The following is a 17864-nucleotide window of genomic DNA, read 5'->3' as shown; positions in this document are numbered from 1 at the left end:
CACCAAAATAGCTCGGAGAAGCCATATGAAAAAAATACCTAAACAAATAATTATGTGGGTGACGGCCCCTGCCGCATATCACCTCCGAGTCAATCCGGTGCATAAAACCTGCCATTATAGGATTGTGTTTAATCTCGGGGGTTTTTGGTGTCTTGTTGCGTTTTGAGTTATATATTCTTGATTTTTGTATAAATGGAAAACTGGTTATATTGATTTACCAAAAGATCAGTTCCAGATGTGCCACGATATTTTATGAACAGATACCTGAACATATACAATTCTTGAGCGTGAAGTTTAAAAATTATAGCCTAGTCCCAATTTGTTAATATTTAGTCAAATAACATTCGACATTCAACTAAAATGTTACCTCCACACTAATTCTTAGAATTTATTGGTTGGAATTTGTAGCTTTTTCTATATATTAGATAAGTATATTTGTTGTAATTTTTGTGACCACATGGTGTTTGTCTATATGATTAAATTTTACTTTAATTTTATTTTATTTTGCTTTGCTTTTGCTGGCTTTAGGTGTGCAATGTAGTTAAAATAACCATCATAAATAATTCCCTATGTCCGAATGGGTTTTAAGTGTATTTTCTATTTTCTTTTTCCTTTTCTTTTTAATTTCCCTCTTCTTCCGAAATGTACAAACAAACAAAAAAATCCCAACCAAAAACAAACTAGAATAAGTTTGGAGCCCGTTGTAAAGCATGGAATTTAGCTCCTTATAATCCAGAAGCACCACCCTGTATTCGACTACGTTTGGAGGAGACAATGAAACCGCTGAGTGATGTCGCTATAAATGTCCATGACAAAAAGAGTTTTCAGGGGTGAGTAGCAAAATTAAGGACTGATTTTTAATTTTACTTTACAATAAAATTAACGCTTGATTGTATTCAATATTTTTTCTTTGTTACAGCTTGGTATCGCATAGCGCCGATATACGTGTAAGCGATGTTTCTATGGATTTGTCCATGAGCACCGTTATTGGTTTGGCCGATTTGGCGGAAGATGAAGTGATCTCAACGAATCCTTTGCCAGTGAATGTAAGTAACTAACTAAACTAAAAGCTGAGCAGCACCTAAACAGCATTGCATTTGGGTTTAAACAAGGACTGGCTTAAAATTTTAAAGAAATCTTTTCTTTTTTATATTTAAAGACAACTGTAGTGGAATTCTATAACTCATTTTTTGACTTACCGACAAAATCGTTAAAATTAAAAAGAAAATTATGAATGAAAATAATCAACAAAAGTTGACAACACTATTGCTATCGGCAGGAATTAGCGACAACTTCATTTTGGTTGTTAACTTACCGAAAAAATTCATTAATTACTGAAATTAATTTTATCGATTACTCAAAGAATGAGTTACAGAATTCCACTACTGATGACTTATGCGAAAAGTTGTTCTTTCCCAATTTTGTCAGAGTTTTTCTTAATCGAAATTTATTATTTAATTTTAGGTATCGCTGGAAAATGTTCGCATTAATCTAATAGAGGATCGTCCACCTGTTAATATTACCTCACCCGGACCAGTGCCCATTAATTTGGCCATTGGCCGTTTGCATTTGAAACGTGATAAAAATGGTTTACTTCATATACAACCTATAGGTAAGATTATATATGTAAACAAGTAAGAACGGCGATAAGATGTATAAGTAAGTTATCAATCTTCTGGGAACACAGAAATCTAATTAACGCCCAATTCGGTAAAAAATGTAACTAAAATCTTAAAAGCCCCTTAAATTGTGGCACGCTTATATGGGGGCTATACCAAAACTTTCTGTTTTGTAACTGTATAAATGTCTTGTACCTTTAGCGAAGACTAAATACCAAATTTCAGTTATTCCGTTGGAATAATGTGGCTATGAAGGCGTGGACCTATACCGCAAATTTCATGTGGAAATCCAAAAACAAGAGCAAATCGCTGGATGGATTTTTTAATAAATCGCGATCAAAGTTCACATTTTTATTTACGATTTTGCTTGGAAACCGCAAATCCTATCGAAATGGTACTAAAGAAAATGTTGTAGCAGTGGAAATTCTGTACAAGATTAGCTGTTTGATATTTTCCTAGGTTTTACCATTTTTGAGATATAGAGAGAGGTTCAGATCAAACTTTCACATTTTTTCTTAGCTTGAAAACTTTCCTTTCGAAATGGGAGTAAAGATTGGCTTTCGTAATTTTTTCCTAGGTTGTACCATTTTTTGATATATAAGTTTAAATTGGGAAATTGCAGTCATGACACTGTTTTATAAGGAGGCGATACAATCAATCAATTTTCCTAATTTGAACTATTATATCTCAATAACGGTAAACACTACGAAAATATCATAAAAGTCAATCTTGTAGAGAATTTTCACAGCTACAACATATTCTTTAGTCCCATTTTGATAGGACTTGCAGTTTCGAAACAAAATCGTGAAAACCTAAAAAACCCTTAAAAACGTCAGCTTGAATTGCGATTTATTTAGAAAGCGCTCCGGTGATTTTTATTGTTTATTGATTTTTCTTATCTATAAACATTGCTGTTTCAGAATCCGCTGAAACTTCCCAGGTGTAAGCACCTTCCAATTAAATTTGGTTCAAGAGAACCTTGTTATTTCATTGGGATATTGAGGTCACATCCTTCAAAATACTGAAAATCAAGAGGTACGGTTCTATGGGGGCTATATGAAGGCGTGGACCTATACCGATAAACTTCAGTTGGACACTTTTGCACCCCCAGATAACACTAAATACCAAATTTAAGTCACTTCGGTGGGATATTAAGGACACAACCTTTAAACTAACGAAAATCGAAGGCGTGGACATATACCGATAAACTTCAGTTGGAAAGTGTTGCACCCCCAGATAACACTAAATAACAGCCATTACGGTGGAAGGACACAATCTTCAAAATAACGAAAATCGGAAGGTACCTTTCTATGGGGCTATATGAAGACGTGGACCTATATCGAAAAAAATCAGGTGGAAAGTTTTATACCCACAAGGAAGACTTAATACCAAATTTCAACAATTTCGGAGGGATATTGAGGCCACAACCTTCAAAATACCACAAATCTGGAGGTACCGTTCTATGGCGGCTATATGAAGATGTGGACCTATCCTGACAAATTTCAGGTGGAAAGTTTTATACTCCCAACGAAGACTTTATACAAAATTTCAGCCATTTCGGAGGGATATTGAGGCCACAACCTTTAAAATACCAGAAATCCGGAGGTACTGTTCTATGGGGGCTATATGAAGACTTGGACCTATATCGAGAAATTTCACGTGGAAAGTTTTATACCTCCAAGGAAGACTTAATGCCAAATTTCAGCCATTTCGGTGGGATATTGAGGCCACAACCTTCAAAATACCAGAAATCCGGAGGTACCGTTCTATGGAGGCTATATGAAGACGTGAACCTATATCGAAAAAAATTCAGTTGGAAAGTTGTATACCCCCAAGGAAGACTTTATACCAAATTTCAGCCATTTCGGAGGGATATGAGGCCACAACCTTCAAAACACCGAAAATCGGAAGGTACCGTTCTATGGGGGCTATATGAAGACATGGAGCTATACCGACAAATTTCAGGTGGAAAGTTTTTTTACTCCCAACGAAGACTAAATACCAAATTTCAGCCATTTCTATGTAATGAGACTAAAATCTCTATATAAAAACGTGGACCGATATAGCCCATTGTCAAGTAAAAAGATTAAAAAAGTATCAGTCGGCTTTGCCGACAGAGATATAACTTTCATCTACGGACGGATCGAATGTATTCAGGGTCTTTTCATGCAGGGTCGGTATACATTTTCAAAGGATCTTCGAACAGACCCTGCACTTAGACACACATGTTGAACTTTTGTGGGGGTGTTACCATAAGGAAAGGACCGATAAGGGCCATTTTAAAAGTTAAAGTAAATTTGGACGAAATGTTAGAAGGTCCAAAGGTTGGACCAAATTGGTTGCCCCGTTCAAGAGATGTCGTGCATACCATTTTAATGATATTATTTAAATATTGGGGGGAAGTACCGTCAGTTATGAACCTGTTATTGCCCATCTTCGAACTGAAACTAAGTGTGGTTGATCAGTTGGAGAATTATCGTTCTCTCCAGCGACTACATAGGGTGCCATAAGGGTTTTTTACACCTTTCGGGCTGTTTTCTCAAGAAGCATGGACTTACCTTTTAAAAAGCTTTAACAGTCGTAATTGAGGCAGCGAATGCAAGATGCTTCAACAAAAATTAAAGTTATTCGAGAGCAGGTCCTAAACTGAACTTATCCGAAATTTTGTGTGGGAGGTACCCGAAGGAGTGTACAAATATAGTCCATACTCTAACCTGATCTATATCTGGTAGATATATTAGGATGTGTAAAGTATGGACCAAATCGGTCACTCCCTTCAAGAGTTATAGTGCGCACAATTTTTCCGAACATTTTTGAAGTTTTGTGGGGGAGATAGATACCTGAACTTAAACCAGATTTGGACAAAATATTAAGAAGGTCAAATTTTGGACCGGCATTGGACCACTACACACGGTGTAATAAGGGGTTTTATTTCACCTTTCCCAAGAAGTATGGGCTTGCCCCTGATGAAACATGTATGGGAGCAGTGAATACAAGTTGTTACAAAAAAAAAATCAAAGCGATTCGAGAGCATGTCCTAAACTGAACTTATTCGAAATTTTGTGTAGGAGGTACCCGAAGGAGTGGACCGATTGATACCATATTGGCACCTCATCTCAGTTTGGTAGAAATTGTACGATGTGCAAAGTTTGGGCCAAATTAGTTACTCCCATCAAGAGTTATTGTGCGCACAAATTTTCCCAACTTTTGTGGGGGAGGTAATGGAAGGAGTGGACCGATATAACCCATCTTCGAACTTAAACTAAGTTTGGACAACATATTACGAAAGCCAAATTTTGGACCGAATCGGTTGATCCGTTTGATTATCGTGCGGCCAGACAGACAGACGGACGGACATGGCTAAATCAACTCCAAATTGTCTGAAACGGATTTCGTCCAAACATGCTTGGGGTCTAAAAGCATTATTTCGATGAAGCACATTTTGCACTTATGAAAGTGTATATACCCTCGTTAGCATAAATGCTGAGGGTATAAAAATTAAATAATTTAGTTTGTCGAGGGAGAATGAAGCGAGCTCAACGTTGCGGGATCACTGGGTTTTTTGATTTGAAGTTATTTAAAAAATAAAATCCTCCCGATCTTAATATTTTATATCTGTGTTCTCTTCTTACAGAAACAAACCTCAATGGTCCCGGTTCCGCTAACTATCCACTAACCTCAGCTTTATTTAAAACACCTGAACCAACACCACGTGAAAGAGAACGTGATCGTGAATTAATATCTCTGCAACTGGTAATGCAACAAATCAAACTGGACAATGATAATTTAAGAAGGCAATTGCAACAGGCGAAGGAAAATTCCGAAGCATATAGGTAAGTTACACCTATTTGTAATTTCATTACTGGGCACAAATTGTAATTGATATATTCTTAATTTTCTTTCAGACAAAAAAACAAACAAGAAAATGAAGTATTACGTTCCTATTTGAAAGCGGCTCAAGATGATATTACAATTTTATTGGAAGAGAAAAAGGCTTTATTAGACACCATACGTTCGCTGCAGGTAATAAGATCAGAAATTATTTTCATTCCATTGCATAATGTTTACGCTACAGTGCACGACGGCTCAACTGTTAAAAATCCACCAACCATATTTTTTGGTATTTAGGCAGGTGGTGATACAAAAGGGGATTTCAGGCCATAGTCTTCTATTGCTGTCAAAAGTTTTTGTGCGACGAATCTATAAAATATAGAAGAAAACGATAAAATATTCTTCGTGAAGCTTAAATTAAGATGTTGTACACAAATATTCTTTATACCCCCATTATTACAAGTCTTCTTTTGTTATTGATTGGATTTTACGGACAGATTTATAGCGTTCCGGTTATCTTAAAGTTAAAAGTTGTGTTTAAAATTCAAGGAGGACTTTCTTGGCATACATTTTTAATGTTAAAATTATATTTTTAATGCCAACAAATTGGTTTATTTTGCGTTTTCAAATCCATACAATAGTAAAAGAAGACATGTTGTAATGGCCCATAGAATCGAAATATTTGTTAGTTTTGATTAAAAAAATATGTTTTGACAGCAAATGAAGACATCAGTTGGTATTATTGTATCACCTTCTTTCTGGCACCATGGTATGAACATTTCAAATTGGCATATTTTAAAACTCTAAAAATTGAGTTAGCACTGTTGCTGAAAACCATTTTCTGTGACCATTTTTGTCTTTGGTTAATGAACTGCTGTTGCTGTATCTTTATAAACACTCTTTAAATGTAATTTTTCCAACACATTTTCTATACGCTTTGTTTCTTCTATAAACTGTTATTACAAAAAATGTTGTTATTACAAATAATGTTGTTATGCAATAATGTTCAAATACTATTCTTCACATCTTTAAAAACACCAAAGACTCAAGTCTACACACACAACACAAATGCAAGGAACACACATGAAGGTTCGATGTTTATACTCAGATTCTATATACAAATAAGCTTTTCACACAAACACGTATCGATCATTACATCTTCAGGAGAGATAAAAAAATGATCGTAGTGCTTGGGTAAATGTTTAAACGCAATTATTAGGAAATTGGATGATTTGAGTATCTATTAATTTAAACTTTTACCCAAACACCGATGTAGCAAAAATTCATCGTTTTTTATTTCTTCTGAAATTTTTTTTTTTAAATACGAGTTTGAGGAAGTACTGCATTGATATATAGCATGTTATATAATTGTTAGATTTTTTAAAGAATAGCATTTGTTTTTATCCAATTCAAACACATACCGACATACATATTACATTGGTATTAGCATTACAAATATTATCATTGAAACATTAAGTCAATTTTATAGCTTCATCCTTCTTGATAAAGAGACACGTTGCGTCTGAACCATCTTTAAATGGAAGGTATTTACACTTGGGAAGTTTATGCAGATTCTGAAACTATAATGCTCATAGATGAGCCAAATTAAAAAAAAAAAAAATCAAAAATCGCCGGAGATCTTTTTATATAAATCGCGATCAATGTTCAAATTTTTTAGGTTTTTTAAGGTTTTCACGATTTTGCTTGTAAACCGCAAGTCCTATCGAAATGGGATTAGCTGTGAAAATTCGCTACAAGATTGACCTATATTGCACGTGTTAGCGTATTCCGATTGTGCTCAAACTTTGGCAATCTTAAAACAAAACTAAAAACAATCCAACATCGATTTTTTAAAAGAACCGTAATGTATATTCGGACAGTAACCAATTAACTGAGAATTATTTATTTATTTACATCAAACCTAAGAATATGCTTTACGAACCTCAGTCAATGTTGAGTATAGGGAAGATTGATGGTATTACATGGATATTACTATGGGTCGAAGGAATTGTACTTATTGTATGGATCGATCACGTTATAAGCTACATAAGTTCTCAGTATAGTTTTTTGAATCGCGGTGATACTGAAGGTTAGGTTAGGTTATAGGATGCGCAGCTGCTATAGGTTGCAGCCACTCCACTCGTAGACCTTGTGGTCCATTGTGATCATCCTTAGTGTTGAAAAATTTTTGTGTGTTGCGGATCCGGTTGTAGTGATGATGAGTACTGGTGATGGAAAGAAGAGATGCTATGGAGATGGAGATTAGTTATGGATAGGAGAAAGTAGATGGAGGGAGACAGGGGAGAGTAGAGAGAAGATAAGAGAGTGAAGGAGAGGAAACAGATAATACTTAAAAGGTAGATAAACTAGTATATTTAGGTTTACCCGCCCCATAGCAATTTAAGGCCTCTGCAGTATGCTAGCAAGGCTGTGGGGTCGGAAGAGGAGAAGTGAGACAGGGATCCCGTCGTGTGAACGCCAAAAAGCCTGTATCTTTTGGCCCTCAGTCTGGGACACAGACAGAGAAGATGTTCAATTGTCTCCGTCTTCTCCACGTCCTCACACAGCCTACAATAGTCACTGCTGCTGTTATCCCATTTGCAAGTCATAGATCTGATGTTGCAGTGACCAGTGATGATCCCGACAACAACTCTGATCTCCGACTTGCACAACGAGATAAGGGAAACAGTTCTGCGCGCCGAGATTACCGGCCAGATTGACTTAGCAACCCGACAACCAGGAGCATCTAGCCAAATTCTTTTGGTTTTCTCAACGTAGAACCTGGTGAGTTTATCCATGAAGTAACAAAGCGGATGTTTCACACCAACCTCCACTTGCATGTTGGTTGATTGTGAGCCCCGCCTCGCCAGTTCATCCACAATCTCATTACCCTCTACACCACAGTGACCAGGTACCCAACAAAATCTTACTGACATACCACAGGTTTCTAAGATAGACCTACAATCTCGAACAATCCTAGACTTAATAGTGAAAGACCCTAATGCTTTTAGCGCTGCCTGGCTGTCTACTTAAATAGCGACTGCCCTGTTTGCTAAGTCCGTTCTTCCCACTATTGCCTCTAAGGGATTCAATATTGCAAAGATCTCTGCCTGGAAAACACTACAGTTGTCATTAAGTTTAAACGAGTACCTAATGTTCAGTTCATCTGAGTACACACCAGCGCCCGTGCCATCTTCCATCTTCGACCCATCAGTGAAGATAGATAGGCCATCAGGAATTGGTCTGCACAGAACCCATTTATCCCTATCGGGTATTAAAACGTCAGGTATAGTGAAGTCAAGAGTTGGTGAAATGTAATCGGTCTCACCGCCTCTGTTTCCAAGCACTAGCTGACTACTCAACCACTGCCGAACGTTTGCATGACCAAGTAGTGAGCAACGCAACATGTCAAGTTCCCTAAGCCTCAAGGCACACCTGGAGGCCTGATACTGTACCAAAATATCCAGAGGTTGGATATTTAAAACAGCATTCAGCGCCGCCTGAGGTGTGCTTTTAATAACTCCAGTAATAAGAATTGACGATGCACGTTGCACACTACTTAGCTTAGAAAGATTTGATTTATTGCTGAGTGCGTGCCACCAAACAAGACAACCATAGGTTAGGATAGGAAAAACAACAGTCCTATACAGCCAGTGTATCACATGTGGTTTGAGACCCCAGCTCTTACCTATGGTGTTCTTGCAAGAATATAATGTAATTAAGCCTCTCTTTGTTCGCTCCTAGGTATTCCTCTTCCAACAAAGCTTGTGGTCGAGGACCACACCAAGATATTTTGCTTCCTTGGAGAGGCTTAGTTGCACACCATCTAGAGTTGGTGGAATGAAAGCAGCAATCTTTCTCTTCCTAGTGAAAAGCACCAGCTCTGTCTTCGCCGGATTCACCCCAAGTCCATTATGGTGGGCCAAACGTGAGAGAGTCACTAAAGCACCCTGCATAAGTTCAGACAGCGTAGATAAAAATATTCCGCTGATTAGAATGACTACCCAGGAAAATGTTCGATGACAAATCATGAGTTGAATCATAGGTGCAAGTGACATGTCATAGGTGAAAATTTAGGTGAATCACCGATGACATTTACAAGGGAGTGACACATGATTTCACGAATTCATTGTCAAAGCATCTTGCACCAGTTCATTGTCATAGCATCTTGCACCAGCTTATTGTCTTGGCTTCTTGCACCAGTTCATTGTCATGGCTTCTTGCAGCAGATCATTGTCATAGCTTCTTGCACCAGTTCATTGTCATGGCTTCTTGCACCAATGCTTTGGATCCGAATTTTCGCCAATCAGAAATAAAATTCGCAATACAATTATGTAATTTGTTGAATTAATAAGAATACAATGCGCAGTAATTTTCAAAATTATATATTATATTAATCTGCAATATCATATTTATCTCTTCCGATGGCTGCAAGATACTTCTTTCAACTTGGGGGGTTCCGTTTTTCCAATATTCGATAAATTATGTGTCAATCTCTGAACCAAGCTCATCGTTTGGGAAATCTAGTATAAATTTGAATTCTGTTATTTTATTTCAAAAGAAAAAGCTTATCCTGTAATAGTTACCATGTTATGGTCTCTTTTATACTTATTATACCGATCTTCTACTTTGCTTCTCTCACTTTGCATGCCATGCTTGTGATATCGTGATCTTTCCATTGGAGTTTTGTTCCCTCGGGTCGCATAACGTCAAATGGCTCGTATTCATATGCCGGTGGCATCTTTATCCATCCTGTTAACATGGCCCAACCAACCCAATAATTGCAGCTCGATATGTTTTACTATGTATATCGGTGGGAAGCTCATGGTTTATAGACCGGGTCTTTTTCATACTTCTTTTTAATATCCACAAAACGAAACAGGTTTCCAAACTCAAAATATATCATTCTTTTGTTTTATATCAATTTACATTGTAATTTTTATTAAAATACATAAATTTTGCCACTATCGACCACTTTCATCTGACATTTATTTTCATTTTAACAATTACTTTTGCAAGTACACAATTATTTGGGTATATGAGTATTTGATAATTTATTGTGCGGTTACTTATCAATTTATTTGAACTCATGACAATATTATGACAAAGATCGGATCTTTCACGACTTCAATTGCACTCATGAAAATTCGATGAAAAAGATCGGATCTTTCACGACTTCAATTGCACTCATGAAAATTCGATGAAAAAGATCGGATCTTTCACGACTTCAATTGCACTCATGAAAATTCGATGAAAAAGATCGGATCTTTCACGACTCCCTTTGCACTTATGCAAAAGAACCAGTGAAATCATGATTTCACATGGAACCACTTCCATTTAATTTTGCTGGGTACGTCATCCGCATACGCGCCCACCTTGGTTTTTAGCTTATCAAACTCAATAAGTATCCCGTTCAGTACCAGAAGCCACAACAGGGGTGATAAAACTCTTCCCTGTGGCGTTCCTCTGGTGACAGACTTCTTTATAGAACTCTCTTCTAAGCTTGAATTGATTAGCCTACTGTCAAGCATTCTATCTATCCAATTTATTAGAATAGGGGACACCTAGTGTTTCTAGAGCAGAGTGAATTGATTCAAGTTTCACGTTATTAAACGCGCCCTCTATGTCTAAGAAGGCAGCTAAGGTGAAACTTGAATCATGCATATTCTTCTCTATACAGCCCACAACCTCGTGTAGCGCGTTGTTTGTTGACTTCCCTTTTACGTAAGCATGTTGAGAGTTGCTTACAAGGTCATGTTTTATATATGATCTGATTTCCAAATCTGGTAGCCTTTCTAAAGTCTTTAAAAGAAAGGAGGAAAGAATTATCGGCCTATAGTCTTTCGGCAGCGTGTGACTTGGTTTCCCAGCTTTGGGAGTGTAGGTCACAGTTACCTCCTTCCATAGCGCCGGTATGTACGATAGCAGAATGCATGCCCTAAAAATCCTCCTTAGCGTTGATATCAAAACATGCGGTGCGTTTTGAAGCATCGCTGGAATGATACCGACTGACTGAAAGCCTCCAATATTACTGCCGTTGTGCAGTAACATGGGATGTGAAGTGCTGACTTTGTAGTTGTTGATTTTCTTTAGTTGTCTTTGACCTAGATTTCCTGCAATTGGCGCGAGAAACATAATATGTTGTTGTTGTAACAGTGTTTGTTATTATGTTTGTATGTTTGTTCTTCTGTTCAATCTGGCTCTGGGTCTATCTCCAATTCCAGGAAATTGGCTGCTTCGATGGGATGTAGCCACAGATCCACTGGAGTTAGATGGGTAGATTTGGCGGGGCAGTTGAAAAGGTGTTCTGTGTCGTGCGGGCCCATGTCACATACTGGGCAGATGTCTTGCACGGCACGGTCGATTTCCGCCCAATAAGAATGTAGGCGACTGCAATATCCCGAGCGTAGTTGAGCCAAAACTACTCTAGTTTGTCGTGGCAGCTGACGCTCCTCAGCTGCGATAGATGGTGGATGTACTCCGATTACTTTATTCACACTATAATTGCTTAAGGGCTTGGCAACTGCGTCCGCGTGAATGCTATTCAAACCTGCTTGATATGCTTGTTGATCTAGGGGTTCTCCCCTGTATCGTTGGACCTCTCCTTCTAGAGCATGGATATCTTTCCTGATCTGCCTGAATGTGTCGGGCCTACCCACAAGATGGTGATTGGGATGACTCACACAGTAACATCCAAACAGGTACTGCAACGAAAGCATCTCATTGTGTTCCTTTAATGGAAGAATCTTTGTCTCCTCATGAAGATGGTCCACTGAAGATTTGAGGAGACACCCTGTTGCTGTTCTCAGAGCGGCATTCTGGCAAGTTTGAATCTTTTTCCAATTCGTATCACATAATCTCGGGGACCAGACTGGCGCCGCATATCTTACCACAGACCGACCTATCGCGTTATATGTGATTAACAAGGTTTCTTTATCTGCACCCCAAGTGCTGCCGGCTAGGGACTTGAGGACCTTGTTCCTACTTTTCAGTTTGTCGCAGATAGCTGTGGCGTGCGCGCACGACGTGAAAGTAGTGTCGAATGTGATCCCTAAAATTTTGGGGCAGTTTGTGGTCGGAATTCTGCTATCGTCGACCACGACATTAAATTCTCTTCCAAACTGCGCTGTCCATGTGGTGAACAGAGTGGCTGTTGATTTTGTGGTGGAAATCTGCATATTCCTCGAAGGGAAAAAGGTGGTAAGATCGGTTAAATAGTTGTTCAGTCTCTCACAGATGTCATCAGGATAGGTACCCGACGCCAGGATCGTGCAATCATCCGCATACGTTACGATCTCGATGCCGTCTGCAGGGGCGGAATACAGGAGAGGTAGAGGTTAAACAGTTCCGGAGATATCACCCCACCTTGGGGAACTCCCTGTTTCACTCTACGGGGTTTGGACTTCTTGTTCCTGAATTCCACGTACGACTGGCGTCCATACATATAATTGACTATCCAACGTTTCAAGCTTGGCCGGAGGGTTGTCTGCTCAATGTCCTCAAACAGCCTGACTGTATCAAAGGCTTTTGATAAGTCAAGCGCCACCATCACTGTTCTACCACACGGCCGTCTCTGGTTGAGTCCTTGACAAATATGTGTGGTAATGGCGTGCAGCGCAGTTATCGTGCTGTGCTGTTTACGGAAACCATGCTGATGATCGGCAACTTGATAGCTATTTCTGGTACTGGGGAGGACTAAGGCCTCAAGGGTCTTTGCTACGGGCGACAAAAGCGAAATCCGCCTGTACGATTCACTTTTGCTGGCATCCTTGCCGGGCTTCCGTAGTGGGACCACCTTGCCCATTTTCCAGACTTCGGGAACAATGAGGGTGGATAGCGACAAGTTGAGAACTTTAGTGAGATACTCCACTCCCGGCTCATGCAGCTGCTTCAGCATTACCATGGAGATTCCATCAGGGCCCAACGCTTTGGATGATTTAGCGTTCCTGATGGCATTGGCAACATCATCCATTGTAAACTGTGGTGGTTCCTCCTCGGCAGGAAGAGATCTGATGCGACGTAATACTCTTCTCTTCGCCCTGTCACTCTCGGGGTGCTCGACAAACTGTCGATTGAAATAACTTGCGCACCGCTTCGGGTCAGTCAACGTAACTTCGCCAAACGTGACTGAGGTCCTATCTTCCCTTCTTCCAGGGTTCGAGAGTGACTTAACCGTTGCCCACAATTCACTTATACCGGCTCCAATGTTGCAACTCTTCAGATGATTTAACCACTTGTTCCGCTTATGCTCGCCGACCAGCCTGTTAACTTCCCTGACTCTGGGGTCATTGGGGTTGGTTGGCTCATCACGCTCATTTGCTAATCCCGTCGCCTCTGCTAGAAAGTTAGGTCTTACATCGGGTATTCGACCAGCAGGGATAAGGCGAGCGGCTGCAGCAGTGATGATGTCTCGGAACCTCCTTTCCGCTACCCGAACATCAGAAGGATTGGGCAATTCTCTGAAGCGGTGATTGGTGAACTCTCTGAAACTCGGCCAATAAGATTTCTTATGATTGACGAATGTGCGGCGTTCAGAGGTGATTAAGTCCGGTGGTCTGCTAATGGAGACAATTATGGGGAGATGGTCTGATCCAAGGGAAATGACGGGTTGGCAGGTGAAGTCATTTGACAGACCAGGTGACACGATGGTAATGTCTGGCGAACTGTGACACTCTCCTCTAATTCTAGTAGGGGCGTCGTCATTGACCGTGCAAAACGTAGAGCTATCAATCTGCTCAGCCAGCGCTGTACCTCTCTGGTCGTTTCCGAGGGCCCAATGCCACATCTGATGATGCGCATTAAAGCCACCCAGGATCAGACGATTATGACCTTCCAAGAGCGGGCTAATGTCAGGCCTACAATCTGAGATACAGCTATTTCTCGGCGGGATGTATACTTTCAGGAACTCTATCTCGGCAGTTCCACACCTGACTGCTACCCCCATACATTCCATGTACGGGTCATTAGAGACAGTACATATGTTTAGGTTCCAATATGGACTCAATCGGTTCACTCCTTCAGGGAACTTCCCACACAAAATTTCGCAAAAGTTCAGTTTAGGACCTGCTCTCGAATCGCTTTGATTTTTTGTAACAGCTTGTATTCCCTATGTATGTTTTCCGTTGACAAGTCCATGCTTCCTGGTATTCTGGTATAAAAGTTTCAGGATGACCCACTGAAACAACTAGTGGGCGCGATATTTATCGAAAAGACATGACTCCAAAAAAGATCCACTTCCATAATGGACTATGGCGTTGCATTACTGTGCTATAGATTTCTCTTAGAGGATATTGATCCTTCCTGTGGGCTCGAGAAAGACTCCAATTGAAATTGTATTTTTGTGGTGTATTTTGATATATGAAGGACACAGGATTTTATTGATTATCTGGTTCCCCAATGTGTTCAAATATACAAATTTTGGAATCAGAGTGTGTCCGTACGTCTGTCCACCTAAACCTTGTAATCACGCTACAGATCGAAATTTTGATCGCATCGTCACGATGGTATTGGGATTTAATGGGGGTCCTACAGAGGAAGAAGCCTATTGATTTTGGTGATGTTCGGATAATATTCAGGGGTCGGAAAGGGGAAAACTTATTTGGAGAAAAAGTCAACATTTTATTTCAAAGCGAATATCTCCGCTTCTATATGGGGTATATCAAAACCTGCTAATGAAAGTAGAAAATATCACCTTTGTAACGATTTAACGTAGATTGTCGTAGGGGGTCAAACAACAAAGATATCGGAATAGCCGCTAATAGAACGCAACTTTTCATTTTTGCGATTTTAATAATAATGACGAATATCACAGCTTTGGTTGGGGACCTTTCAAAAGCAAAGTCTGACTATGAAAGTAGAAAATCCCATCTTTACAGTGATGCAAAGTAGGTTGGCGTAGGTGGCCACATAACGGAGATATCGCAATAGTCGGTAATACATCCCCTTTTTTATTTGTTTTGTAGTCACCCTACACGTCGCAATTATGATTGGATCGTCACGAAATGTTGGGTGTTAATGGGGGTCCCAAAGAGAAAAAACCTATTGATTTTGGTAATGGTCGGATATTATTCAGGGGTCGGAATCTGAAAACAACTTATTATACCCTCAGCCTTTAGGCTAAGGAGGGTATATACACTTTGATACAATGAAAATGTGTCTCATCGAAATAATGGTTTTAGACCCCAAGTATGTTTGGACGAAATGTGTTTCAGACAATTTGGAGTCGATCTAGCCATGTCCGTCCGTCTGTCTGTCTGTCCTGCTGGCTGGAGCGCACGATAACTCTCGAATGGATGAACCGATTCGGTTCAAATTTTGGCTTTCGTAATATTTTGCCCAAACTTAGTTTAAGTTCGAAGATGAACTACATCGGTCCACTCCTTCCGGTACCTCCCCCAGAAAAGTTCGAAAATGTTCGGAAAGTTTGTGCGCACGATAACTCTTGAAGGGAGTGACCGATTTAGTCCATACTTTGTATAGCATAAACTTTCTACCAGAGTAATATGAGGTTCCAATATGGTCTCAATATGTCCACTCCTTCGGGTACCTCCCACACAAAATTTGGGAAAAGTTCAGGTTAGGGCCATCTCTCGAATCGCTTTGATTTTTGTTTTAGCAACTTGTATTCATTGCCCTCCATACGACGGTACAAGTTTCATCCATACTTCCTGAGAAAATAGCATGAAAGTTTCAAAAAACCCCTATGACACCGTGTGAGGTGGTTGGAGCGCAAGATAACTCTCAAACGGATCTGCCGATTCGGTCAAAATATGGCTTAGTAATATTTTGTCCAAGCATAGTTTAAGTTTGAAGATAAGCCATATCGGTCCACTCCTTCAGGTACCTCCCCCACAAAAGTTCAAAAATGTTCGGAAAAATTGTGGGCACTATAACTCTTAAAGGGAGTGGCCGAATTGGTCCATACTTTACAAATCCTAATATATCTACCAGATATAGATCAGGTTCACATATGGACTATATTTGTTCACTCCATCCGGTACCTCCCACACAAAACTTTGGATAAGTTCACTTTAAGACCTGATATCGAATCACTTTGATTTTTACTGAAGCAACTTGCATTTGCTGCCTCAATTACGATGGTATACGTTTTTTTCAGGGGCAAGTCCATACTTCTTGAGCAAACAGCCCGAAGGGTGTAAAAACCCCATAGGCACCATATGTAATGGGCGGAGATCCACTTCCATAATGGTCAATGTCGATTCCTTTTAGTATCTCCTCCGCAAGACTTTTGATCTTTAATCCTAATCAACAGTTTTGTCGGTTCAAACGCCCAACATTTTTAAAACCCCGTAAATACATTTTTTTTGGGAAAAAATTGTTTCAATATACACAGGCTGAGGGTATATATCTGTCGACAAAACCGACTGATACTTTTTTACTTGTTTGTTTTATTAAGTAAATAAACTATTCAATTAAAACTTTTGTAAATGTACGTACAAAAAAAAAATTAAAAACAAAATATTCATATTACATAGTTTTCGGTGGATATATTAACTTATTATTATGATCAGGACTTTTGGATTTCGCCGTTATAAACGATGACATTAAAGCCTATTTCGACTGCATAATAAATAGAATTAGTCCTCAGTAGCTAAAGAGAAAACATTTTTATCAATAATTTTTTAATGCATTTTCGAAATACATACATAGCCAATAAATAAATAGTCTTCATAAATTTTGTTTAACTTTCATTTTCATTTCATGAAAAATTCATCCCAATCTAAACGTTTCACTAACTTCCAAAAAACTGTCTTTCCATTTTGTTGTTTTTATTAATATAAGTCCATCAAATTTCCAAACATCCATTAACCTGATAAAATATTGTTTTTTTTTTCATTTCTCTTACCAAAGCTCCAGGTGACATCTATGAGTATGAATAAGAAAAACGAGGGTAACAACAGGTAGCATAACTGTATGGATTGCATCCAGTGTTGCGGTGAAAATAATAATCCTTAAATTGGCATAAACAAACGGAATATTTACAGACATACCAAAAAGAATTCATTCAGCTCTTCGTAAACATTCTTCGCTGTAAACGCATTAAAAATAAACTAAAACGCGATATTTTATTATTAAATTAAACAATAAAATTATAATTAAATAAAGTGATGACATATAATCGTGTAAATAATTAAAATTATAAACAAATAATTTAAATTTAAAGAAATAAATAAGAAAAATAAGAAAAATTGTAATTGTTTTGTTTTACGAGTTTTTTGCAGAGAATTTTTTCAAAGACAAAGGGATTTCAATGAGAGAGCCTAAAAGTATGCTGTACAATGTAGAAAACGGCAATGATATTTGTTGGGGCATTCATAAACTTAACGTCAATAATGACACTTAAACGTGATTTGTCATCTAATTTATTATCGTGATATAAAGTAGATTATAAAA

The 17864-nt window shown here is 38.7% G+C and overlaps 1 protein-coding gene across 13 annotated transcripts in view; it reads left to right on the top strand.

The window, feature by feature from the left end:
- Positions 1-17659, top strand: part of LOC141395229 (bridge-like lipid transfer protein family member 3B) — a 191002-nt gene extending 173343 nt beyond the window's left edge. For 8 of the 13 annotated variants that reach the window (XM_073970772.1, XM_073970780.1, XM_073970778.1 and 5 more), the window contains 6 exons: positions 685-830; positions 920-1046; positions 1465-1612; positions 5254-5452; positions 5525-5642; positions 6494-6646. In XM_073970772.1, the coding sequence (XP_073826873.1) occupies positions 685-830; positions 920-1046; positions 1465-1612; positions 5254-5452; positions 5525-5642; positions 6494-6631 (876 nt within the window). In that variant the 3' untranslated portion in view covers positions 6632-6646. Of the gene's footprint in view, positions 1-684; positions 831-919; positions 1047-1464; positions 1613-5253; positions 5453-5524; positions 5643-6493; positions 6647-17321 lie in introns of those variants that run through there. The other 5 variants (XM_073970781.1, XM_073970783.1, XM_073970782.1 and 2 more) reach the window with 1 other exon arrangement.
- Positions 17660-17864: the final 205 nt, after the last annotated feature.

Source organism: Musca autumnalis, unplaced genomic scaffold, assembly GCF_047663935.1.
Source record: "Musca autumnalis isolate F117 unplaced genomic scaffold, ASM4766393v1 scaffold_2, whole genome shotgun sequence".
NCBI lineage: Eukaryota > Metazoa > Arthropoda > Insecta > Diptera > Muscidae > Musca > Musca autumnalis.
The sequence above is the reverse complement of the archived record's forward strand: the minus strand, read 5'-3'. Positions and strand labels throughout refer to the sequence as shown.